Raw genomic sequence first — 26399 nt, forward strand, 5'->3', positions numbered from 1 at the left:
CCCATTATCTTTGGTGAGTTCTGTTCCTATAGTTGAATGTAGTGATTTTGTATTTTCCATCTTTCCTTTGCTTTTTCTGGATAGAGATAAGTATCGTTTTAACCTTATTCTGTTCATATAACGTAACATCTTAACTGGACATTCAAATGTAAGTGACATTACACCTACTGTAAATTGCACAGGATTAATATTAGGCAAAATCTTGGATGGATTCTTATGTTAGGTGGGGTTCTGTATCACCAATAGTTGAATTCTGTGAAGTTGATCTGGTCTTGTGGTTATATGAGAGATCTACAGTTTTCATCGGTTCAGCAAAATGTTGGGATGTAATTCAGAAAATGTACTTGGCGTTGGGCGGAGTATACCTTAATCTTGGCATTAATATGACATTGATGTGTAGCACAGCACAAACTTTAAATTGTTTCAGGTTGCACACAAAATAGTAGATTATGTATGTTGGTTAAGAAAGGGTGTAAGGCAGGGTTAAAATGTGTAACTGGACCACAATATATTTTTAGTAGACTTTCCGAAGGGCAACAAGAACATTGATATTTGTGTTTTTGTTTTGTACATAAAATAGATAATTGTGAGGTTCTACCATAAAGTCAAAGCTTAGTAAAACTGTTCCATGTTGTTCTTGAATAGTTGCTTCCATGTTCTGTGAAGGATACTTTAACTTTTACGTATCCTTAAGATATATGGCGTGCCTAAATCGTGGCACTTTTGTATTTAAAAAAAAAAATAGCGAAACAGCAATGTAAAATCACTCAAATAAGTTTAATTGTTAAAGTGGTAAATGTTTCCTGAGGAACAAGTTGCAATGCAGTGTTATCCAGTATTTCAGTTTTGTTCATAACTGGCTATAATCTATAGTTCCAGCAAACAAATTCTTACAGGAATAACTTTCTTCTTTCAAAACTTTTCCAGATTGCTTTTGCATTCAAATCCTCATTTTCAGTATAGAATTACATACACCAAAGAGTGCCTGGTTTTATTGCCATAGAGAATTTGAGAACTAATGTGCCTTGTGAATTAAAAAAGTAGCCCACAATTAATCTTGAGACTGGTAATGTGGAATGTAATGTATTATGGTTATCTGGTTTACAAAGATAACACAGTCCTGTTTTTTTATTATATATATGTACCAGGAAAATAGCTAAGTGAGAAACAAAATCAATATGCCAGGTAGTCTTTGGTGACAAAGTTTGGAGGCAATACATTTTTATATCTTCCAAAGATTCGTTGGCTTATAACATTTTAAATGTTTTTTTGTGTAATTGCCTCCATTCTTTATAAAGTGTGTAGAGAGGCGGCCGAGGACAACAGATGCAGAAAGTACGGAGGCAGTCCACCTTGTCCTTAAACAGTTTAATTGTGGGTGTCCTCCTACAGGTGGGACGACCCAGCAACATGCCGCAAGCTCAGTCAGTAATTGATGAAATTACAGAGGAAGCTAAGCAGTATAATCGCATCTATGTTGCTTCAATACACCCAGATCTCACTGAAGAGGATATAAAGAGGTGAGTGGAAATCAGTAGTAGTGTTCTGTACAATCAGTAAATGTGGAGCTTGAGTTTATAATTCATTTATTTCCAATAGATTGAACGGCCATGAATCTTGTAAATGCCATCAGATACGTAAATGATTTTATGGAAAACTCTAATGCTGTATCTATTTATTTTACAGTGTATTTGAAGCATTTGGTCCTATAAAGTATTGCAAACTTGCGCCGGGAAGTACACCGAACAGGCACAAAGGATATGGATTCATTGAATATGAAACACAGCAAGCAGCCCAAGAAGCTATTGCTTCTATGAATCTGTTTGACTTGGGAGGACAGTACTTGCGAGTTGGCAGAGCAATAACACCTCCAAATGCCTTACAGGTCAGTATATTAATTTAAATAAAAAGAAAAACCACTTACGGAATTTATAAAACTGTGTGTGTGTGTGTGTGTGTGTGTGTGTGTGTGTGTGTGTGTGTGTGTGTGTGGAATGAAACTATTTAATTCAATACAAACTGTGTGTGTGTGTGTGTGTGTGTGTGTGTGTGTGTTTTGCCTTGCTTATACAGCATAGCCGGAAGATGAACATGTTCATCAGTCACAATACTGTGAGTAATTATGGACAGGAAAATGTCATTTTATTATATAGCCAATTGCAGTGTTGTTTTTTGTTAATCTTTTGTATTATTTCAAGTTCCGTACATTCTTCAGTGTAGTTTCCCATTTGACACATCAATAAAATTATACGTATTGATATCAATATCGCATTCATTTACATCAGTGGAGTGAAAATGTAAAACCTGTTAATTCTACTCAATTAAAGGAAAATAATTCTGCAGTCATACGCCTGAGAGTTTTTCAAAATCAAGCATTGTCATAACTGTTCAATGTTCTATTCTGCTATGAGATTCCACCAATCTGTCAGCAGCTAATTAGAGTCTATTTCAACATGAAATTGAACTGCCTACAGCATAGTAACATATATTTGACTATGCCCACTTTTCCTGCTGCTATGGAAAGTTACTTTTTGACTAAATTGTGAACATATTTATATCCCTTCTGCATATCTACACTTCTTAAACCTGTCATTCCAATTCTGCATAACATACTCTTTACTTGTCATCACTTATAACATTCACCACCACCACCCTATAGCTGTACTACAGAAATATACTGTTTAATTGTTGCATCATTTTAAAAATATCTCGAAACGCATTATTTTTGGTTGATTTGCACAGAAGTGTATTTTTGGGTGATTTGCACAGAAGTGTCACGTAGGTGACAAAAACTGTTACTGGAAGGGATTTTGTTGCAAGTAGGGTTTTATAAATTAAAGCACACAGTCATAGAGCTTTGTTTGTGTATACCAGAAGTGAACTGTCATTTTAAGATTATGAATGAACGTCAGCCCTAAGAAAAAATTCAAAATTCAATTTAAACATTCAGTAACTATAAATTACCAGGTTTAAGAAATAGTTGCCCTCAGATTTAAATTTTCACATGGGAATAGAGGAATTGCCAAATTTTGCGACATTTCGTAAAAATGAACAGTGACATGATTTCTAATGTTATCATTTACATGAAATTAAATTTTCCTGTTCCTATTAATAATTTAGTCCTGTTATTATATTACATTGATTATTTGCCAGTTGTCAGGCCTATTTAAGTTTTGGACTTTTTTTTTTCTAGGGGTCTGCAGCACTTCGTAGGGATTCAGCCAGCATGCGTGCCCATGTGAGTAGAATCACATTCCTTCCGTTAGTTTATGTTTCTGTCAGTTTTGTTTTGTTATCATGTGTTTCCTATAGAGTATGAGCAACCACTCTCTCACTCAATTACTGCTATTTTGCTAAACATATCAGATTTTCAAATAAAAATTTATAAAATGACATCATTTGATGTAAATATCAAGCAGAGGCTTCCTCTAAATTATCTGCAAGATTTATATAAATAATTGAAAAAGGGGGGGGGGCAGCCTGTGGTCATCCATATTAAGTTTTTTTTAGTTTGTTATGGCTGGGATGTCATGTGCATTTAATTAAAGCACTGAGTTTATGGTATGTGGGAGGATGATAGAAAAAAATTAAATTGGAAGGTGTTGGGTGAAATTGTATGGTGCTGGAAGTAAAGAAAAGAAGTAAAAGTAAAGTCATTTGTATTGTTGGCAGGATCACAAGAAAAATAGCAGTGTTAAGTAGCAAAGTTAACCTAATGTTAGTTACCTGTTATTGTTGGACAACATAACCTTATATGCAGAAATAATTCTGTAACATTGACATCCTGATGAGCTCCATAATACTGGCAGGAAAATATTTGGTTATGGGATATCATGTATTGCTGTGTTTTGAGCATCTCCCAACTGGCTCAAGCTGTTTGTCACATAGTAGGAAATCTCAAACTTTGTCATCTGATGAGCTAGCGACTTCTGTTGATAGTAGCTCCTTGTATTGTCTAACTGCTGTAATTTATTTGTGCAGTCTAATTCACTCTAATTCTATTTTATTTTGTTTATTAGGCATTTAATTTCTAATTAATTTTCATGTTTCATCAAACTATTGCATCTTGCCTTCAAACTAAGTAAAATCTGGTAACATGTTCATATGGTGATATAGTTTATGAACAAGATTTGTAATTTTCTTTTGCAACCTACTTGGTAAATCATTATAACCCTAATAACCAAATGAAATAGTATTCCATCTGAAGGACAAGAGTTTTGCATTTTACTCTTGGTTTCACTTAACTAACCACTAAAAGTGTTGGTATATACCAGAGTATGCATAAGCGTGAAATCCCATTGAAAGTAACTGATCAAAATTATAATTGTGGTGAACGGAATGCAATGAAACAAAAAAATGGAATTTGATGACCATACTTTCAGGTATGTTGTACCATCACTTGTTCTGTATGAGCCCTGTTTCGCAAATATTACTGATGGTTGTAAAGAATTAGCCACCCCTGCAGGCACAGACATGGTTATTGGCTTTAATTATTTCTAGAATGCAGTAGATCTGCCAAACAACATAAAAAACACAAAAAATAATAGTTAATACTGTTGCAGTGAAAGGACACAGATCAAACTATGAAATTAAAGTGATATTAGCCCTGTAAAAATTTGAAATATGGCAAAATGAGAGTGAAACAGTTCAGTTTTTTTAATGTGTGTTACTCATTCTGTATATTTAGTAGAGAATATAAATTGCTACATTACAGTGAGCTATATATCATTTCGCATCAGAGTAAATAACACAAATTAAGGAATGGCATTACATACATATATCATATGACAACTCTTATTGAAAGTTTATTCAAATATGAAGTGAATTTGTACTATCCATGTTTGGAACAAGATTTAATACTATTTCCTCTAGTGCTTCACGAAATTGTCGAACTTTTAAGCTGAGTGGTAGCTTGTAGTTTATTTGTTGTTTTCTACATATTGCCTACATTTGTGCTTTGCATACCATGTAACTGAGCAGAGCTTGATATCCTGTTGTGTTCTGCTGTATGTAGGGATATCATGGTCCAACTCTCTCTTCTGTTACTATTGCTGGTCATTTTTCACATTGCATAAATGATATTTTGCTTATAATAATGCTGATAATATTGTGCTTATAATAATGCATGGCTTACTGAAAAGAACTTGCATATCAGTGAGTGTGTAGTTTGTGCTACCATTAGTTAACGCTACACTCACTAGAACTTAGGACTTAAAGAGATGGTGTATCCAGAAGTAGAACTATATTTGGAGTCATGAACAGTGGCAGTTGAGTTTAGGCTTGTTCTGGCTATCTACATCATGAATACTCCAACAGCCATTGAGTGTTCAGTAGTGTTCTCAGCCCTCTGCTGTGAATGTTGTAGCTAATGCGAGCTGTAAATGTGGTCGTAGCGAGTTGTTCAGTGAATTTCTATTTCATTTGTTGCAAGTTGTCATCACTGATTGCGGTGGTAAGTGATAAATTCTGTATAAGCAAGCGAGAGACATAATTTGCAGGATATTTGGTTCCTTCAAGTGGAAATCGTGTGCATACCACAATTGTCACTTGGAATTGTCAACAATGGCATTTCTGTCTGTGGCTAAACATGCATGAACCGCCAATCGTTCATGGCTCAGACGATAGTAACAAATCACTGGATTTGCTTTCAGCATAATTTTGGAGGAATTGAAAGTAATTTCAGAGCATTACTTACATGGACTCTGTTGTACGACTGATTTTAGTTTATGGATGCCCAGGCAAGGCTTATAAAAAATGTTTGATGTTTTGACACCTATTGTGCAAATGATAGTTTCAATGGCCTCTGGAAATATTACTTCCATTCTAATATAACAATGATATGGAAAGAATAGATAGTTGCTCGCCACATAGAGAAGACCTCGAGTCACAGGCAAGCATGATGAAAAAGACGGCTGAAATATTAACTTTCAGACAAGGTCCTTCTTTTGAATTGGAAAATGCATGTGCATACACACAAGCACAACTCTGTACACACGTTTACTGTCTCACAGCAATAGAGTCAGACTCTGACTGCATCTGACATGAGTTGCAATCTGCTGGGGGGGGGGGGGGGGTGTATGATGGGGTAAATGAAAGTTGTATTTTCCACCTCCCTGTCGATCCAACGGTGGTGAAGATCCCGGGAATGCTTCCGCAAGTTCTCTTTATTGCACTACTAAATAAATAGCCACACTTCTCGCAGACAGGGGTATATATTCCCCAACATTTTCGTTATTACTTTTCAGAACACAACTAACAATGGCTATGGTAATACCACTCTCTTGAGTACATTCAAACATCCATATGAGCATAATGTAGGGCCTGAGAGAGAAACAAGAAAAACAACTATCACTCTTTATTTGTTCATCAGTGAATTTGAACCAGGTGATGCATTTAAGAATTCCTCTAGATGGCCCATGAAGACGTTAGCATAGGATGGTGTCATGTGGGTGCCCATTGCACCTGGTTGCTGCTGGAGGAGAGTAATTTGATGATTAGGCCATTCGGAGAGGGGTGGGGTGGGGGGTTAGTCATCAATGCAGGAACCAGTATGTTGTACTGGATTATGGCTAGGGATAGAGAACCTTTACTGTATTGCTGCAGATGGGAGGAGCAAGGACCATTGCCTGTGTCTCTAATAGATGTATGTAAAAATATTCCAGTGGAACTTGAAAAACAGCTGAAGAAGCCTGCAGCTCTTTTTTGCATAAAAGGTGGAACTTATATCTCATAATAGTTCGTCATGGTGACCAGGAGGGAGATATAGGTTTGGAGTCAGTTGAGTGTTGGGAAATGTGTGGTGTGTTGTCGTCGTCGGGATGTTAGGAGGAAAATGGCATCAACAGTAGTGCAGACTGCTGCCAGAGGACCTCTGCCAGGTAATTAATCTCTGTGGTTCATATCCACAGTTTTGGAGCCTTTGTCAATAGATAGCATTATAAGGTCAGGATCAATTTAGATGATGGATTTTGGTTCTTTCTGCAGATGTAAGGATGGTTTCCATGTTGAGGGATTTGTGAAATGATGGTGCAGCAAGGTTAGAGGTCAGGAAATTCTGGGTTCTTAAAAGGAGTAGCTTTGGGGTTGTTGAGGATTGGTTACTATTGGATGGAGGATTGAACTGAGTTATGCAGCATTCAGTATTGGTTTTGGATCAGACCTGATTTGTTGGGTTGGTAACAAAAAGGCATTTCTACTGCAGGGCCTTGGGGGAAGGAGAAAATGTCTGTAATAAACTCCTGCAGGATTGAGTTTGGGAGTGGGGCAAAAGGTAAGGCCTTTGGAAGGGATTGAGATTTTTGGAGAACAGGTTCATGACTGTGTTTCAGGACTGTTTAGTGTCTGGATTGTTTGGTGGTGGGGTGTGGTAGATGTATAGATCTACGAGCCAGGGTTTGGTGGCTGTGAGGGAGGTTTAATTAGACTGTTGTAGACATTGCGGATAGTTGTGTAGATGAACTGATAGGGAGAGTTTTTTTGAGGTGGCATTGTACGTGCAGCTCTAGTTCCTGGAGGGCAAAAGTTTGTCTTGGATGTGGGATGTAGGAATTTGGGATTACAGAGCAGTAGAATTTTATGGATGGAGAGGAGATTGCAAGAAGGTTTGGGCCTGACTTATAAGGTTTTACAGGACTCAGTTGGTGATGGCTATGGGCTAATGGAATTTGAGCAGATAGATGTCATTGTATAAGAAGGGGTTGCTGCTGGAGGAGAGTAATTTGATGATTAGGCCATTCGGAGAGGGGTGGGGTTGGGGGGTTAGTCATCAGTGCAGGAACCAGTATGTTGTACTGGATTATGGCTAGGGATAGAGAACCTTTACTGTATTGCTGCAGATGGGAGGAGCAAGGACCATTGCCTGTGTCTCTAATAGAAGTATGTAAAAATATTCCAGTGGAACTTGAAAAACAGCTGAAGAAGCCTGTCAAGTTCTCCTAATGACATTTACTATTATGGCCTAGTGTATGAACAAGGGGTTTGAATGTTCCACTTGAATTGCTTTAGTGAAATGTTGGAAATGCATGAACAGTTTGAAAATGAATGGAATCATTTTAAACTAGTCACCATTAAAGAGAATATGCGACTGAGACAGAAATTAAACAAATAACGCATATACTTAGTAGCTGATCCTTTACAACACCACATTGTTGAAAATACACTAAGGTGTCTTTTTCTTGTCAGCCTTAAATCCGAAATGGTTTCGTAAAGAAGTGACAGAAAATTAATCTTCAGCATGATTCCATAAATTACTAAATATGTAATAAGGGACTGTAATTGAAATTGACACAAAGATGAATATTTCATAAATTGCTAATTATGTAAGTGCTTATTAGTGGATCTAATGCGAGACTTGTGGTTTCAGGGTACATCAGGAACAACAAGTATGATGCCAACTGCTGCAGCTGTGGCAGCTGCAGCTGCCACAGCGAAAATTCAAGCAATGGATGCAGTAGCAAGTAACGCGGTAGCATTAGGTATGATACAAAAGTTATTGATATTTCAACTGGGTTTTCAGCTCCTAAAACTATTTCTGTCATGTAAACATTTGTTTTCAAATAAATTCTTACTATGTAGTATAAATTAATGGCATGTGTAGTGTGTGTGTGTGTGTGTTTTTACAAGAGAAAATTACTTTTACAGGTCTCTCAAAATTGGGTGGTGTGGGAACATCACAGTTACCTATAATACCTAATGTCCCTGCAGTGCCAACAGTGATACCAACACTGCCATTGCAGACAGTCCCCACTGTGCCAGTTATCCCAACTGTAGCCCCAACTGCACTTGGGCAGGCACATGCTGGTGTATTACCAGCAGTTATACCACCTCCAGGCCTTGCCATACCTCAATTCCGGCCTCAGGCCGTTACAACACCAGTTACTGCTACAGTTGCAGGTTGGTAATTTGAGGCTTTGTCATTGCTGCTGCTTGTATTAAAGTTTGTGTGCACCCTTAATATATATATATATATATATATATATATATATATATATATATATATATATATATATATATATAATAGAGGGAAACATTCCACGTGGGAAAAATATATTTAAAAAGAAAGATGATGAGACTTACCCAACAAAAGCGCTGGCAGGTCGATAGACACACAAATAAACACAAACATACACACAAAACTCAAGCTTTCGCAACAAACTGTTGCCTCATCAGGAAAGAGGGAAGGAGAGGGAAAGACGAAAGGATATGGGTTTTAAGGGAGAGGGTAAGGAGTCATTCCAATCCCGGGAGCGGAAAGACTTACCTTAGGGGGAAAAAAGGACAGGTATACACTCGCACACACACACATATCCATCCATACATACAAGACACAAGCAGACATTTGTAAAGGCAAAGAGTTTGGCTCAAACTCTTTGCCTTTACAAATGTCTGCTTGTGTCTTGTATGTATGGATGGATATGTGTGTGTGTGCGAGTGTATACCTGTCCTTTTTTCCCCCTAAGGTAAGTCTTTCCGCTCCCGGGATTGGAATGACTCCTTACCCTCTCCCTTAAAACCCATATCCTTTCGTCTTTCCCTCTCCTTCCCTCTTTCCTGATGAGGCAACAGTTTGTTGCGAAAGCTTGAGTTTTGTGTGTATGTTTGTGTTTATTTGTGTGTCTATCGACCTGCCAGCGCTTTTGTTGGGTAAGTCTCATCATCTTTCTTTTTAAATATATATATATATATATATATATATATATATATATATATATATATATATATATATATATTTAATTTTTTTATTTGTAAAGGCAAATGTCTGCTTGTCTGTGTATGTGTGGATGGATATGTGTGTGTGTGCGAGTGTATACCTGTCCTTTTTTCCCCCTAAGGTAAGTCTTTCCGCTCCCGGGATTGGAATGACTCCTTACCCTCTCCCTTAAAACCCATATCCTTTTGTCTTTCCGTCTACTTCCCTCTTTCCTGACGAGGCAACCGTTGGTTGCGAAAGCTAGAGTTTTGTGTGTATGTTTGTGTTTATTTGTGTGTCTATCGACCTGCCAGCGCTTTTGTTGGGTAAGTCTCATCATCTTTCTTTTTAAATATATTTTTCCCACGTGGAATGTTTCCCTCTATTATATTCATATTATAAACAAAGATGATGTGACTTACCAAACGAAAGCGCTGGCATGTCGATAGACACACAAAATTCTAGCTTTGGCAACCAACGGTTGCCTCGTCGGGAAAGAGGGAAAGACGAAAGGATTTGGGTTTTAAGGGAGAGGGTAAGGAGTCATTCCAATCCCGGGAGCGGAAAGACTTGCCTTAGGGGGAAAGAAGGACGGGTATACACTTGCGCGTATACAGACACATATATATATATATATATATATATATATATATATATATGCAAATAAGTTGTGTAGTGTTTACTTCAGGTTGCATTTCGTAGCATGCTGTAGAGCAAAAAATTATCATCTCTAATCGTCAGGACAAATGTAAGGATGTAGAGGCTTATCTCACTAGGGGTAAGATAGATACTGCCTACAGGAAAATTAAAGAGACCTTTGGAGAAAAGAGAGCCACATTTATGAATATCAAGAGCTCAGATGGAAACACAGTTCTAAGCAAAGAAGGGAAAGCAGAAAGGTGGAAGGAGTATACAGAGAGTCTATACAAGGGTGATGTTCTTGAGGACGATATTATGAAAGTGGAAGAGTATGTAGATGAAGTTGAAATGGGAGATACGATACTGCGTGAAGAGTTTGACAGAGCACTGAAAGACCTGAGTCGAAACAAGGCCCCCGGAGTAGACAACATTCCATTGGAACTACTGACGGCCTTGGGAGAGCCAGTCCTGACAAAACTCTACCATCTGGTGAGCAAGATGTATGAAACAGGCGAAATACCCTCAGACTTCAAGAAGAATATAATAATTCAAATCCCAAAGAAAGCAGGTGTTGACAGATGTGAAAATTACCGAACAATCAGTTTAATAAGCCACAGCTGCAAAATACTAACACGAATTCTTTACAGACGAATGGAAAAACTAGTAGAAGCCGACCTCGGGGAAGATCAGTTTGGATTCCGTAGAAATACTGGAACACGTGAGGCAATACTGACCTTACGACTTATCTTAGAAGAAAGATTAAGGAAAGGCAAACCTACGTTTCTAGCATTTGTAGACTTTTAGAGAAAGCTTTTGACAACGTTGATTGGAATACTCTCTTTCAAATTCTAAAGGTGGCAGGGGTAAAATACAGGGAGCGAAAGGCTATTTACAATTTGTACAGAAACCAGATGGCAGTTATAAGAGTCGAGGGACATGAAAGGGAAGCAGTGGTTGGGAAGGGAGTAAGACAGGGTTGTAGCCTCTCCCCGATGCTATTCAATCTGTATATTGAGCAAGCAGTAAAGGAAACAAAAGAAAAATTCGGAGTAGGTATTAAAATCCATGGAGAAGAAATAAAAACTTTGAGGTTCGCCGATGACATTGTAATTCTGTCAGAGACAGTAAAGGACTTGGAAGAGCAGTTGAACGGAATGGACAGTGTCTTGAAGGGAGGATATAAGATGAACATCAACAAAAGCAAAACGAGGCTAATGGAATGTAGGAATGCTGAGGGTATTAGATTAGAAAATGAGACGCTTAAAGTAGTAAATGAGTTTTGCTATCTGGGGAGCAAAATAACTGATGATGGTCGAAGTAGAGAGGATATAAAATGTAGACTGGCAATGGCGAGGAAAGCGTTTCTGAAGAAGAGGAATTTGTTAACATTGAGTATAGATTTAAGTGTCAGGAAGTCGTTTCTGAAAGTATTTGTATGGAGTGTAGCCATGTATGGAAGTGAAACATGGAAGGTAAATAGTTTGGACAAGAAGAGAATAGAAGCTTTCGAAATGTGGTGCTACAGAAGAATACTGAAGATTAGATGGGTAGACCACATAACTAATGAGGAAGTATTGAATAGGATTGGGGAGAAGAGAAGTTTGTGGCACAACTTGACCAGAAGAAGGGATCGGTTGGTAGGACATGTTCTGAGGCATCAAGGGATCACCAATTTAGTATTGGAGGGCAGCGTGGAGGGTAAAAATCGTAGGGGGAGACCAAGAGATGAATACACTAAGCAGGATTCAGAAGGATGTAGGTTGCAGTAGGTACTGGGAGATGAAGCAGCTTGCACAGGATAGAGTAGCATGGAGAGCTGCATCAAACCAGTCTCAGGACTGAAGACCACAACAACAACAACAACAACGACGTCAGCCGATATACTTTATAAAGTTTTATTGATTGGCGACTCCATGTTGTCTTGTGCACTACGACAAGGTAACAGGTATACTTGAAAAAAGAGACAGCATTGGTCGTATATTTTTCTATTGCAAAATCGATTTTCTGTCACTGAGTGACCATCTTCAGTGCTATATTGTATAACAAATTCGGATGCACTGTTGTTACTAAGCTTACGGCAATCACATAGACTCAAAGTCTATGTGATTGCCGTAAGCTTAGTAACAACAGTGCATCCGAATTTGTTATACAATATAGCACTGAAGATGGTCACTCAGTGACAGAAAATCGATTTTGCAATAGAAAAATATACGACCAATGCTGTCTCTTTTTTCAAGTATACTTTATAAAGGGTAGAATTTGGCCTGATTGCTAATATGGTATCTATAACCAGCTTGTGTGTATGGGCAAGGGGAAAATCATTGTTTCATCAAATCGGTTGAGTTTATGTCTCATTGATACACATAAGCACATATTTCATTTTGAAGTATGGATATGGAATAATTTTGTCTTCAGGAAGAGTGGACCATTGTGATTTGTTTTTTTTTTTCCCGGTTTTCCTACATCAGTTCAGTGGAACAAAGGGAGTAGTTTTAGGCCTATTAAAGTGGTGGGGGTGGGGGGTGTCAGCCATTCCTTTATTTAACCGTTTTGGGGCCATGTGATTTTTAATGTATCATCTGAAAAGTGCCAGGCGATTTTGTAGTGAATTGCAGAAGTTTGTTAAACTTACCATAAAATCTGAACTGTTTATCATAGGACCTTATTTTTTTCTTTTATAGCTAGTACCTTCAAACTACCGGAATATGAGCAGAGTACACTATTAGGCCTCATACTTCTAAAGAACACTTGTATTAGAGTTTTTGTACAGAAAAAATTAAAACTTTGGTTTTAAGTCATATTTTGCCTCGTGTAATATAATTGAACTTAAAATTTGTGTTCATATTATCAATCTACATATTATTCTGAACAATATAATATTTGTTTGTGCGTTACTCTCACATATTTTAGAAAATAATGCGCCCTAAAAATACTTATACAAAAAATGGGCAAAACATTATAATTTTGTCGCTAGTTCCAACAGAAAATAACATAATACCAATTAAGTTTTAGGATCATTTATTGACACATAAATGTTGACCAACACATTTGGGATGTAATCCCTTCTTACAGAGTACACACATTGTTCTTGATCGTCGCCTCGTATCTTTTGTAGAGCACACAACACAGGCTCACTCCTTCTTTCCTGGTAGTATTTCTACACCATACACTGTGGGGGGTGCTACATTTGCACTTGATGTAGTGAGTGCTAAGTTTTGTATCTTGAACCACTCCCGGGACAACATGCAGATGATTTTGCTGTTGAATTTCAGACGTGTGAGTGGTTTCTTGGACGAAGATAGATTTTCTTTATTAAGAATTAAGCATTCAGAAACATTCTGCCAATTATGCTGAAAACCACTTTCTTCCATAGTTTCACAGTCTTCCTCTCATACAGACAACAGTATGTCATCATATCTGTGGAATCAATCCCTCCCATGTATTTATTATATTGAAATATGACATTAGGTTTCGTCAAAGGTTGTCATTTGCAGATACTTCTCTGTGACACTGTTGCAGTAGAGGAGGAACAGATCAACAGAACTGGATTTTTCTGTGACATCTTTTCCCTGAAGCCACAGAGAAGCACAAAGGCCTTTCTAAAGGGTTGGACTATTAACATTAGCGCCATGTCCAACTCTTGTTCAGATGCTACCTAATGTAGACTTGCTGCTTTGCGCAGGACAAAAATGTTAAGAGGTTTAGCTCCATGACACTTCATTGAGGAAGTTAGAATCTATCCTAAACTCCTTGTAGTGCATAGACACTGTTCCGTTTTTAACAGTGAATACTTTTTAATTAGCTCCATTGAGCAGTGTGTAACATCAATTTCACCAAATATATTATACTCTAGCAAAAGAAAAGACCTGGCCATTTTTTTGGTAGTGATGAAAAGAGATTGATTGCAACTAAATCGCCTTCTCAATTAGCTACCTTTTTATTTATAGTCAGAATTCAATAGACTTGAATTTAAAATTGAACAAATACTCAACAATAATACACATTTCTGCAGAAGACTGTAAAAGTCTAGATGGGGTCAGTGGTATACTAACATGTTTCGTGCAGCAATGGTGTTAATGCTAGCTGTGAGGTATGACTGGAACAAAAAGGGGGTGTGTTAGCCATTGGGTCTAGATATCAAATAAGAGAGCAGAGGACAGTTCATGTGTTGGGATACGAGAAATGAAAGGAAGCATTGTCATATTCACATATCAGTATAGGTGTGAAAGAAATCTGCTCCATATTTGGGGGGGGGGGGGGGGGCATGTTCACAGGTGCTACTGTAACAATCACCTCAGACATCACAAAATACTCAGAAGAAACAGTAAAATATTCATGACACCTGCAATTATAAATTTCGTTGCTGCTCGTTTCATTTGTAGCAATTTCAGATGTGCCATGAGGTCCCACTACAATCACCACCTCAACAGCCAAATATTTGTGACAGCTTGCTCATATGTAGGAATACACTGCCTCTTTTCTCTCCCCAAATTGGTCAGGTGAAACTCATACCAGGTTATGATACTGGTGGTGGTGGTGGTGGTGGTGGTGGTGGTCTTTATTTCTTCTTGAATTGTCATAATGTAGATAAAAAGACATAAGTTTAGTATAGATATAACATTAATTTTTTTGGCAGATGCTTTATAGCAGTGAAGCAGTCTAATTTTGAGGTTAAAAATAAAATTTTGTCCTCTTTAATAAGGGGGAGGTCTTATACTAATGTAAGTACTGTACTTTGTTGTAAATTAGGTTGCAGAACTTTGAATTTCAGTCTTCCTTTCATAAGCGAAAGGGTGGAGAACATGCCAATTAATTGCCAGTGGCTTTACAGAATAATAATTGCTAGTTTTGTGTGTCATTGGTTTCATATACTTTTTGGCAAAATATTAATATTTACTGAATGTATATTTATTTATGTTTACGCCACTTCCTGCTTATTCTTTCTGCCTTTTGTGTTAATTGCCTTTTCACGTTTCCTTCAATTTCAGATACCTTTTTTTATAGTTTTCCGTGGTATTTTAATGAGCATTGATACGTTGTATACTACCATAATTAATTGATAGTAAAGAATATCATACCCATCAGATATTGTGTTACTTAATTATTTATATATTTTGTTGTTTATTTATGTACATATATAATTGTGTTTTCAGGACAGCCAGTTGCAGTGATACCACCACCAGGTGTAATAACACCAGCAGTGATTGGACAACCACTGTCAGCTCAAGGAGTTAATCCACAAGATGCACTCAGGAGAGCACAGGAACAAGCACAGGTTACTGTCTTCTCTCAAAAGATAATACTGTTTCATACTGTTTCGCCCCTGTGTATTTGTATGGTTTGAATTTTACATTTTAAAGCCTTGAATCTGTAGTATGAAGAGTAACATATTTAAACATTGGAAACACCAGGTTGTGGAATATCAACAATATTAGGAAAAGAATAGACTGCTATTCACCATAAAGGTGATATGTTGTGTTGCAGACATGCTCAACAAAAAGACTGTTTCACGTTATAGCTTTCAGGCAAAACCTTCTTCAGCAAAGAAAACACACACATACATTCACACTTTGCACACACAACCACAACCACTACCACCGGCAGCTACAGTTGGGGTACATTCACACCTTGCTCGGTTGCATGCAGAAACACGGACAAGACACAGTTGGCTCAGTTCTGTGACCACCTCTGTGACTGTGGGTGCTTTTCTGCCCACATGTGGGCACTAGCTGGAACAGTCTGGCATAGAAGTGAATGCGTATCATGGTATGATCCTTCGTAAAAGATATTAATTATTTGTGTTGCTTTTTTTTATGTTAATCTGTTGACTAGTATATCGTACATAAGCACAATATTAGTGTTCATTGTCGTATTACTGTCATTATTTTATTGAACCTTAATATTTTGTTGTTCTCTTTTTTAAATTCATCCAGCAAAAACAACAGGAGGAACTACAGAAAAAGTTGTTAGAAGAAGCTGAACCACAGACCCTGCAACAGCAAGAAAATATGTCCATCAAAGGCCAGAGTGCAAGACATCTTGTTATGCAGAAACTTATGCGTAAGGTTGAGGTAAGTTTTTATGACTAGAGAAACATATTGCATATGAGTTTTTTTTTTTTTTTTTTTTTTTTTTTTTTTTTTTTTTTTTTTTTTTTTTTTTTTTTTTTTTAAAATATTGAAGGATGTTTTCTCAACCATTGTGTGAATTATTTTGTTAATATTCATTGTTATTACTATGCTAACAGAGAAAGTTGGAAGTTATTGCACAGAAAACGGATTTCATATCAATCAGTGTTGTATTTGCACTGAAAATATGCTAAACTAACAAACTTCTTTTCATTTTTTGCTGTTTTGTATAATGCAAGGTGGCACTTTAACTAAATAATTTTTAAAGGTAACTGTGTTAAAGAATGGGGAAACCTTTCTAACTTTTTTCGACTTAAACTGTGGGTGTGGGTCTGGGCTATACTGATTTATTTCCCCAAACCACATTCCACTTCTTTACGAGATAACTTGAGGTTTGCAGCCACTCTTCTTTACTGGATAGCTGGCTGCTGGAAACACTCTTCATTTCTTCTCCGTCGAATAATGCTAGGACAAGAACTTTAGAGCCTCTTTCTACTAGTGAAATAAGTAGCCATACAAACTTTACGTTTCGTCAATCAATGATATGTTTGACTTTAAAGCACAATAAAAATTCTCACTTTCAACGTAATATGTAATTTCAGTAAGTCTCTCGTATAGTCCTACGTTAGAAACAAATGGATTTACATTTGAAAGAAAGTCTGCTTATACACCATGACTTTAAGAAAAAGAGATTGAAAAAATGTCTTGCCTCTTACAAGGCTGAGTCAAGAGTCTATATGAGTACTTTTTCAACTGTTCTTGTTTCACATAACTATAGTCAGTGACACAATAAGCACATAGCTGCATACAGATTCCGTGGTTCTTCCATACAAACTCACTAACAGATCTGTGTATTGCGCAAAAGGTACTTGTCGGTGCCGTTTGTCCCCCGCGTTTACTTGCTTCCCGTGACTGATTTTAAACCTGCACACACAAACATGTGACATGCAGTAGGTAGGATTTTACCACCCCACACTCGTATCTAGAATATTGTGTGTTCGAGACGGTAGAAGGCTGAGTGGTTCTAGAATTTATACAGAAATTCTCAAATCATTACACCTTTTTCTCTCACAGCATAAAAATCATCCTCATAACAGTGAATGCCCTTGACCTCCGTCCCACGCACGCACTTATTGTAATTTTGACGTTTTATTTCAGAGTCGTGTTATAATCCTCCGTAACATGGTGGAACCTGAGGATGTAGATGAAACATTGCAAGAGGAGATACAGGATGAATGCAGCAAGTGAGTAATATACTCTTTTCTTAGTATCTGCCAAAAACTGTTATTTCTTGGGACTCAAAGGGTTCCTACTGGGGTTATGAAATTGTGACCTGCCTACCATGGAACCCCACATTATTTATGAGCTAGCCTTCACCTGCCTTCCTAAGCCTTTTTTCATGGCTCTATTTTTAGAGATTATCTTCCATGTGAGTTCAAACTGTTCTCACTCCTTTTTTTTGTAATAATAAGTCGGAAAAAAATTGCAGTACGCTGAAGTAATTAATTAAACCTGCTTCTGAAATAATTATGATAATATTTACAGTAAGTTAAGAGTTGTAAAGTTGAAATTAGCTTCTTGCACTAACTGACAGACTCATCTGTTCAAGTAACTGATACGTACGAAGGCATACTGGAAAGTAATTCCTCCAAATTTCTTATGTGTAAACTCTCAAAGCCTTGTAAATAATACACTTTCCTAACATTCTACACCTTTATTCTTCGTGTCTATATATTTATTCTTAACACAAGTTACCCTGGTGACAAACGCACTTCTCCCACTGAGAGACCAGTTTGTTGATACAATCACTGTTGAATGTTTGACTTTGTTGACGGAGCCACAACCTCAGGTCTGCTTGCACCATTTCACCACTATCAATGTGAAGTCGTCTAAGGTGTTCTTTAATTTTGAAAATATGATGAAAATCAGACGGGGCCAAGTCGGGACTGTAGGTAGGATTGTCATTGACAGTGAACCCAAGGTGTCGAATTGTTGAAGATGTAACTGTGCTCATGTATGGTGTGGTATTGCCATGATGAAACAGAGGGTGCTCCATGTGTGGATGAACTCTTCGAATTTGAACTCGGATTAACGGCATGCAGTGTCTTATACACTGACATAGTTACGTTGCATGCTGAAATTCAGAGCCATCTAGTGGCAGAGGGTTGCAAATATGTAGACACGAAAGATTAAAGGTGCACAGTTGTCATAACATTAGTTTTGTTTAAAAAGCTTTAAGAGAGTCTTCACATAAAATTTGGAGACATTGTGTTTCAGCACACCATCGTATGTTAACTTGTTATCCAGAACAAAACTTCCTGTTAAATTGTTCTTGATTATCAGAAAAGTTCATGCAGCAGGTAGTTCAGATATCTACTACAGAGTGAAATATATTTAATTTCTCGATGAAGAAACACTCCTGTGTCATTCCGTGCCAAGTGGCCTAAATTTAAACAAAGTCAACACTCAACCCTTTTTAATTTTTATGAAATTTTTGTGGGATGTACATATAGGTCTTACGTACCTGAATTTTTCCATTTTTTTATCATACCAAATTACTGTTTGATAAATTGCAAATTATGGCCACTAGCCATCCTTACGTAAAGTGCAGATTTTCCTTATTGTGACAGGTATGAATAAATTACCAAGTTTGCTTTACTGTTGCTCATGATCTAAGGGGCTGGCATGCGGGTATGTGGTTTTGCTCAACTTTTTAGGTACAACAGTGTAGTTGTTGAACATGTAGAATTTTTGCACTTAAGAATTGAAAACAGTCAAATGGAACTAGAATGAGATTTTCACTCTCAGGGTGTATACGGCCCGGGACATCCGGGAGATCCGGGAAAAACCCGGGAATTTTTTCATCCGGGAAAAACCCGGGAATTTTTTTGGAATTCCGGGATTTTTCATTGTTTTAGATTTCAGTTCGTTTTGTAGGTTTGACGTGTAAGATCAGATACGCTGACAAAGAACTTTAGTCCACTACTGCTGAATAATACTGCAGCAATGAAACATAAATCAGAGAATAACACCAAAATAAAAGTTTAGTTGGATAGAAAATGGGTAATTTACACAATGCACAGACCAGTTTGCCGACACCGAAAAGTGTCAAAGGCTTTAGGTCGAAGATTATGCAGTACGTCCGTAACAACTAACGTGCATTCGATGTGCGTGACGTCACAACTGTTTAAATTTCTAACAGATCACCAGAAAATATTACGAATAGTGGCTTGAGATGCGTTACTTTCAAAGTAAATTTCCATGCAAGATGATTTATGATACGTGTGAGAATATGCAGTGAATTTCTTAAATCACAGGGCTTTATAACTCTCATTCAAAACGTAACACTTTGAGGATCAGCTATTTGAAAAATGTCGGGCCCAGAAGATAAGTCATTTATGCCACTATTTAAAATTTTACCGGCACATTTGTATTTGATATGACTTAACATGTAACACACGCTAAAAAAAGACCGAGCTTCAGGTTAGTTTTCATATTTAATGTTGTTCTTTCATAGCATAAAAAATTATGCAATCGATGCCAAAAAGTGTAATTGACCTTCAAAAAAATGTGCATAATGTGTTACTGAGCAATGTCACAAGTCTCTTCATGCCAGAACACTTCGACTTTTCTACGCAACTGATAATCAGTTTGGCACGATTTTAATTGCCAAATTAGAGCCTGTTAGTAGGCCTACGGACTTCCTATCATTGTAGGACTAATAACAGTGGATGCCAATAGACGATGCAATTCTCGTTCGTACATACACATCTGCTTACGAGTTAACCAGTGTAGAAACGCACTTAGCTGAGTTGAGCGAGCTCGGCGTAACTTCGTAACGTACGCGCCGCGGCCTGTCTTTCTCGTAGGCCTCGTGCTCTGAATAACTGCCGTCATTCGCTAGCGAGGTCACGTGACATGAGCTATGACTGGCTAACAAAAGTGCATCGCTCAACGCAATCTCTATTTTAGAGTTTCGGAAGCTACCGTGCTGTAATTTGTGGAATTTGTGTAAATACTTTCGCAATACGAAAATAATTGTCTCGCATCAAACAACTTTCCAAACGCATTGTTTTTCCAGGATTTCGTTTCCTAAAGTGGTGGGACGTCCTCCGCCGGTATAAGACCTTTACGATTCAAAGGACTGATACGTTTTACAGCTCCGAGGGAAAGTATACTGTTACTTAACCCGGATGTATTTTCACCCGCTTTATACGCAATTTCATCCGGGAGAAATTGTGTTTTTAACCGGGAAATCCGGGAAAAATCCGGGAATTTTTTTTTCTTGTCCACGTAGACACCCTGACTCTGCAGCGGAGTGTGCGCTGATATGAAACTTCCTGGCTGATTAAAACTGTGTGCCCGACCGAGACTTGCAGCTCGGGACCTTTGCCTTTCGCGGGCAAGTGCTCTACCATCTGAGCTACCGAAGCACGACTCACGCCCGGTCCCACAGCTGGCAGAAGTGAAGCTGTGGGACCGGGCGTGAGTCGTGCTTCGGTAGCTCAGATGGTAGAGGACTTGCCCGCGAAAGGCAAAGGTCCCGAGTTCGAGTCTCGGTCGGGCACACAGTTTTAATCTGCCAGGAAGTTTCAGTCAAATGGAAGTTAGAATCGGACTCCAGGTTGATGAATGTTACAGACAGTACTTTAATGCAGTGAGTTGGTTTTGCAGATGATTCTGCATGTCACCTTACAACATTTTACCCTTATTTCTGATACATCGGACTCCTACATATACTAGTATATTCCACAAACTACTGTGAATTGCTTGACAGAGGGTACATCCCATTGTACCAGTTATTAGTTTCTTCCCATTTCGTTCACCTATTTACTGTGAAAAGAATGATTATTTAAATTACTCTGTGCTTGCTGTAGTTAGTCATCATTTACATTGGTTCTTGAAACTTTTTAAGTTTTCTATGTAGTTTATGTAAATCTTAGAGGCTGCTAGTTCAGTTTCTTCACCATGTCTGTGGCACTCTCCTTTGGGTCAGACAAACCAGTGACCATTTGTGCTGCCCTTCTCTGTATACAACAGTCGGAGAGTTAGCCAATCACTAAACGTGAACAAACAAGACCAGAGGCTGAAAATCCACACTATCCAGTTGGCTGCTGGCGAAGCCGGAAGTCATCAGAGCTACTACCAACCTATACAAACAACTTTCGTGCATCATTTCTACCATAGAAAATGATCTGTGTTACTTAAAAAGTTGCTGGCACTGAAGAACGCTGTCTCCCTGCATATTTCTGCATCATGCCACAATGAATATCCTATTCCCTCCGCTCTCACAATTGTAGGCGGCAAAAGTTGCCGGGGTCAAACAGTACTGATAGCGCCAAATTTGAATGCACTAAGCAGGATGGGAGAATGCACAAACAAGTCTATTTAATATGCGTTCAATTCAGTTGGGACTGGGACTTCCAAAACTGGACATACTTTGCAGGAAAACGTGGTAATGATGGATGTACAAATGAGATTCTACCAGTAAACTGAAGTCTTGACACCTGCTTTACCTATGAATGATAGAATGATCATCCCATTTCATATCTTTACAGAGTGCTTGTATGAATTCGCCAATATCAAATTTTACTCATTGATATTATAGCTATAGGATACTACATCATCTTAATTTTCTGAAGTGCAAAGTTTTTCTTCTCTGAATCTTTAAAGCAAGTTGCCAATCTTTGTACCGCTGAAATCTTATGAAAAACTGACGGGGTATTTATGCAGCTTCTTTCAGACAGTACTTCACTATAGATAGCTCAATCATCAGCAAAAATTCTAGGTTACTATTAATATTGTCCACCAGGTCATTTATCTACAACATGAACAGCGATAGTTCCAACACGCTTCCCTAGTGGGGACACTTGCAGTTACTTCTAACTTTGGTGACATTAACAGCCTTTACATACGACCAGAATTTCTCTGGGTTTTGTGGAAGATCGTTTGACAGTATTCAGCTATGGTAGTCATTGAAGGCTTCATGCATTGCTCTCATGATGGCTAACCTTGTTTTATTAAGCATCTCTCTGTCCATACCACTATGCTTTTGCTGTAGTCTCTTTTTTATGTAGAAGTTTCCTTACAGTGACCGTATGCCACAGAGGCCCCTCCCATTATGAACTGGTCTATTGCATACATATCTATCGAATGCATGGTCAGCTACTCTTTCAAACTTGACAGATAGTTCCTCTACATGCTCCTGTCTTTAATGTTGAGAGTTTAAAGTTCCTCACTGAGATACGACTCAGGAGGACAGTTCATAATGTTCTTGAAGGGAAAAAAAAAAACAAGAAGAAAATATGGGGCACGAGGGAGATTTGGATACGGATGCACCCCTTCGCAGTCCAACCCCATTTTTTAAAGTTCTGTACACCTCCTTCCTGTTTCATGCATGATCTGTGTTCAGTTTTTGATGGGCTATCCACTGGGGCAGCTGAGCACTAACTCTGAGGGGGATGTGATTGGTGAGTTTCCCTTGTAAGAAAGGGAAACTCTAATTTTCCCAAATGATTATTGGATAATTAAATTCTCCCCAAATGATTACAGTATAACTGAGGAATTTATGTACAAGTGAACTGAGGTTTTCTCAAGTTTTCAGTTGCATCTGGAGATAAGTCTGGTGGATAATAGAAGAACCAGCTACCATTTTATGCTCACCCCTGATATTGAATCTTCCCCAGATAATCTCGCATGCTTCTTCAATTTCTATCTCAGTGAACGTGAGTTTTTTGTCTATTGCAACACCACTCCATTTTCCATTAGCCTAGCCTATTCTTTTGATATACACTTACAACTTCCCCAAAAATATCACTGCTGTGAATTTTGGATTTCAGACAGATTTCTTTGCCTAATATTATGTGAGCTACACTGTTTTCAGGTGCACTTCAAACTCTGGCACTTTGTTGCGAATACTTTTCCAGTTAACTACTAAGATTTCATTCTTTTGGATTCTACACTTGTAGCAGCACTTCTTTTCTAGTCCAACTCTTGAGATTACATCAAAAATGAGCAATTTTTCTGACTGCTTTGGCAATTGCCACTTTTCTTTCAGTTCAGTAAACAGCAGTCAAGTTATCTGAGCATTCAGGACATGCCTTGCTTTTACTAGGTGTTTGAAAATCTTTCGGATAAAATCCAACAGCAGCAGCAGCAGCAATGTTATGCGTGGTTGTTTCATGAGTTTCATTAATTTTTCTTTTCGCATAAACTCTGGCATTGCTCATTTGCACCCATTGAGACTCCAGAGGAGATTTCTCAATAGCATTTGGGCTTGTGTTTAGTAATTTTGATGGATGTACTTCTGCTTCGTCTTCTGTCTGTGATGCAGCTGACTCCTGTTGTAATTTTATTTATTTATTTATTTTTCCTCCTGCAAATTTTTTTTTTTACATTTTCTGATCAGGCCTATGATTACTCTTTGTCATTACTTTCAACTAATCAGCTGTCTCCAAAGTAACAACCCATGTTTCACAGAACAATTCTATATCTAGACCAAAGGGATTGCAGCATGAATTTGTGTAGAAGTTCATACTTACCCAAAATCAATGCAAGCCATAATACACTTCTTCGGCTAAGTATTTGTTGCTGTTGTGCTGAAAATTCTTTTATTTCTTAGAATTATTTGGGTCATTCCATGCCAAGTGGTCTAGAGGTTCTTGCATGACCATCACGGATTTTAATGAGATTTTGTATGAGCAATTGCACATATTCCCAGTGAACGTTTATAAAGTTTCACAATCATTAATTCAAAAACATGATACTTTGCAATTTTAACTTACCAATGCAATGTCTAAGAATATAAAATTTAATTCTCCTGCTACTTTCCAAGAGTTTACAAATTGAGAGCAAATTTGCCAATTTTTCAAAAAAAATAAAAATTCAACTATGAGCGTATAAGGTGCTAAAAAATGACAAGAAGGTGAAGAAAAGATGGCCGAAAAAATTGACGTTTCGAAAAATGTGATACTTAGCTTTTTATATCTCCAGATGTAACTGCAGGCTAAATCTTAAACTTTGCACAGAATAACTTACCAGTACAAAGCCTTTGAATATAAAATTTTATTTTCAGAATATTGTACAGTAGTTTACAAATTGAGGCCAAAGTTGACGGTTTTTATAAAAATACTTTAACAAAGAAAGTGTCTTATGCAAACTCTTTTAACCCCTTTTCATTAGAAAGACCATGTTACCTAAAAACTGTATTTGGTTTTGAAATGCAAGCATATAAGGTCCTAAAGAATGACTTCAAGATGGAGGCACTTGGAAAATTTGCCTGTTTTCTGATGGCACCCAATCTGACATCTTTTATGTTCAGTTATTTAATACTCTCTGAGGTAGGCAGTATCAAAAGTCTTGATGACTAGGAAGTGAGATAAAGTGTGAATAATATTAAAAACTTCAGAAAAGTGGTGCCTTTGGTCGCAACTCATGTTGCGACTACAGGATGGAACTGGTTGTAAACATCGGTCTTAACTGTGCATTACCAAGGCAGTGGAGATAATGGTTGCGAAATTTTGTAAAATACCTGCAGCACACATCATATAAACAGGTTGCATGTTTTACACCAGTGTTGTCACGCTGTGTAAATTTTGATGTTAATGGCAGTGTTTGTGACAATTTTTGGAATGTATTCATGTGGGGGAATGGTTAGTATGTCTTTTATTATATAATGCTATTGATATGTTTGTGTAATTCTGGTATAACGTGTAGTGTCCTGTGTGTTATCATAGTTTGCTGTTAATGTGGAACAGTAGTGTACTCGTGAAAAAATGTGTTAATGTGTTGGTGTGGTCCATGGTGGCTTACCACTGCTGGTTTGTTTTAGTGAGAAAACCAGCATTCCTAGCTGTGAACAGCAGCCATGAGTGAGATTCTTTACCACAGTTTCACAAACCTGATACAGGTTTCTTTATGCAGGATCCCAAGCTGATGATACATTTCTGTAAGTGTCAGAGGCCAAAGACTTAGTGGTCAGTTTTAGGATCCTAAGCTTACGTTGCCTTCAAGCTATTTGAAGTTCTTGCAGGATTCATTAATTTGCAGTAGAAAGCCATGAGGAAAACATACTGCGGGCCAGATGATGTCAGTCACGGGATTGCTTGGGAAGAAATTTTGATAGACAGAACCCAAAAAATTACGCTTTTCAAATGTGATTACCTGAAATTATTAGAACCACAAGAGAGAGAAAATTATTCTTTGTATTGGATCCCTTGTTCCATTTCATTTTTTATAAAAGGTAATTTATGTAGCTGAATGCTGTAGAGACGTCTTTTAAAAGAAAAATAAATGTAAGGGGGAAAAGGCTACTTAAGTGCAGTTTTTCTGACTCAAGGTCATTTCCAAATCATCGGGATCTCAGATATTGTTCTCAATAAAGAATACTAAACAATTGTAGAAAGTAATAAAAGATGACAGATTGTCATAGTTTTTAGTGCCTTATATTCTGGGATTGGAGAAACCAAATATAGCTTTTTAGGTAGTTTAGAACACAATCTTATTAATGAAAACAATTTAAAAGTGTTTTCAGAAGACTTTTTTTGTAAAAATGGGTCAAAAATAATTTTTTTGTGTTATTTTTAGAAAAATTGTCATTTTTGCCTTCAGTTTGTAAACTGTAGAGAAGCAATAAGAGAATAAAATTTTGTATTCTAAGATGTTGTTGTTGTTGTGGTCTTCAGTCATGAGACTGGTTTGATGCAGCTCTCCATGCTACTCTATCCTGCGCAAGCTTCTTCATCTCCCAGTACCTACTGCAACCTACATCCTTCTGAATTTGCTTAGTGTATTCATCTCTTGGTCTCCCTCTATGATTTTTACCCTCCACGCTGCCCTCCAATACTAAATTGGTGATCCCTTGATGCCTCAGAACATGTCCTACCAACCGATCCCTTCTTCTAGTCAAGTTGTGCCACAAACTTCTCTTCTACCCAATCCTATTC

At 37.6% G+C, this 26399-nt stretch overlaps 1 protein-coding gene across 4 annotated transcripts in view; it reads left to right on the forward strand.

Annotated features, from left to right (window-relative positions):
• The window catches only part of LOC126181765 (poly(U)-binding-splicing factor half pint), a 119059-nt gene that overhangs the window by 84785 nt on the left and 7875 nt on the right, over nucleotides 1-26399 (forward strand). For all 4 annotated transcript variants that reach the window (XM_049924797.1, XM_049924799.1, XM_049924798.1 and 1 more), the window contains 8 exons: nucleotides 1393-1520; nucleotides 1687-1885; nucleotides 3194-3238; nucleotides 8363-8474; nucleotides 8641-8892; nucleotides 15481-15602; nucleotides 16261-16398; nucleotides 17614-17699. In XM_049924797.1, the coding sequence (XP_049780754.1) occupies nucleotides 1393-1520; nucleotides 1687-1885; nucleotides 3194-3238; nucleotides 8363-8474; nucleotides 8641-8892; nucleotides 15481-15602; nucleotides 16261-16398; nucleotides 17614-17699 (1082 nt within the window). The remainder of the gene's footprint in view (nucleotides 1-1392; nucleotides 1521-1686; nucleotides 1886-3193; nucleotides 3239-8362; nucleotides 8475-8640; nucleotides 8893-15480; nucleotides 15603-16260; nucleotides 16399-17613; nucleotides 17700-26399) is intronic.

Source organism: Schistocerca cancellata, chromosome 1, assembly GCF_023864275.1.
Source record: "Schistocerca cancellata isolate TAMUIC-IGC-003103 chromosome 1, iqSchCanc2.1, whole genome shotgun sequence".
NCBI classification, from domain to species: Eukaryota; Metazoa; Arthropoda; class Insecta; order Orthoptera; family Acrididae; genus Schistocerca; species Schistocerca cancellata.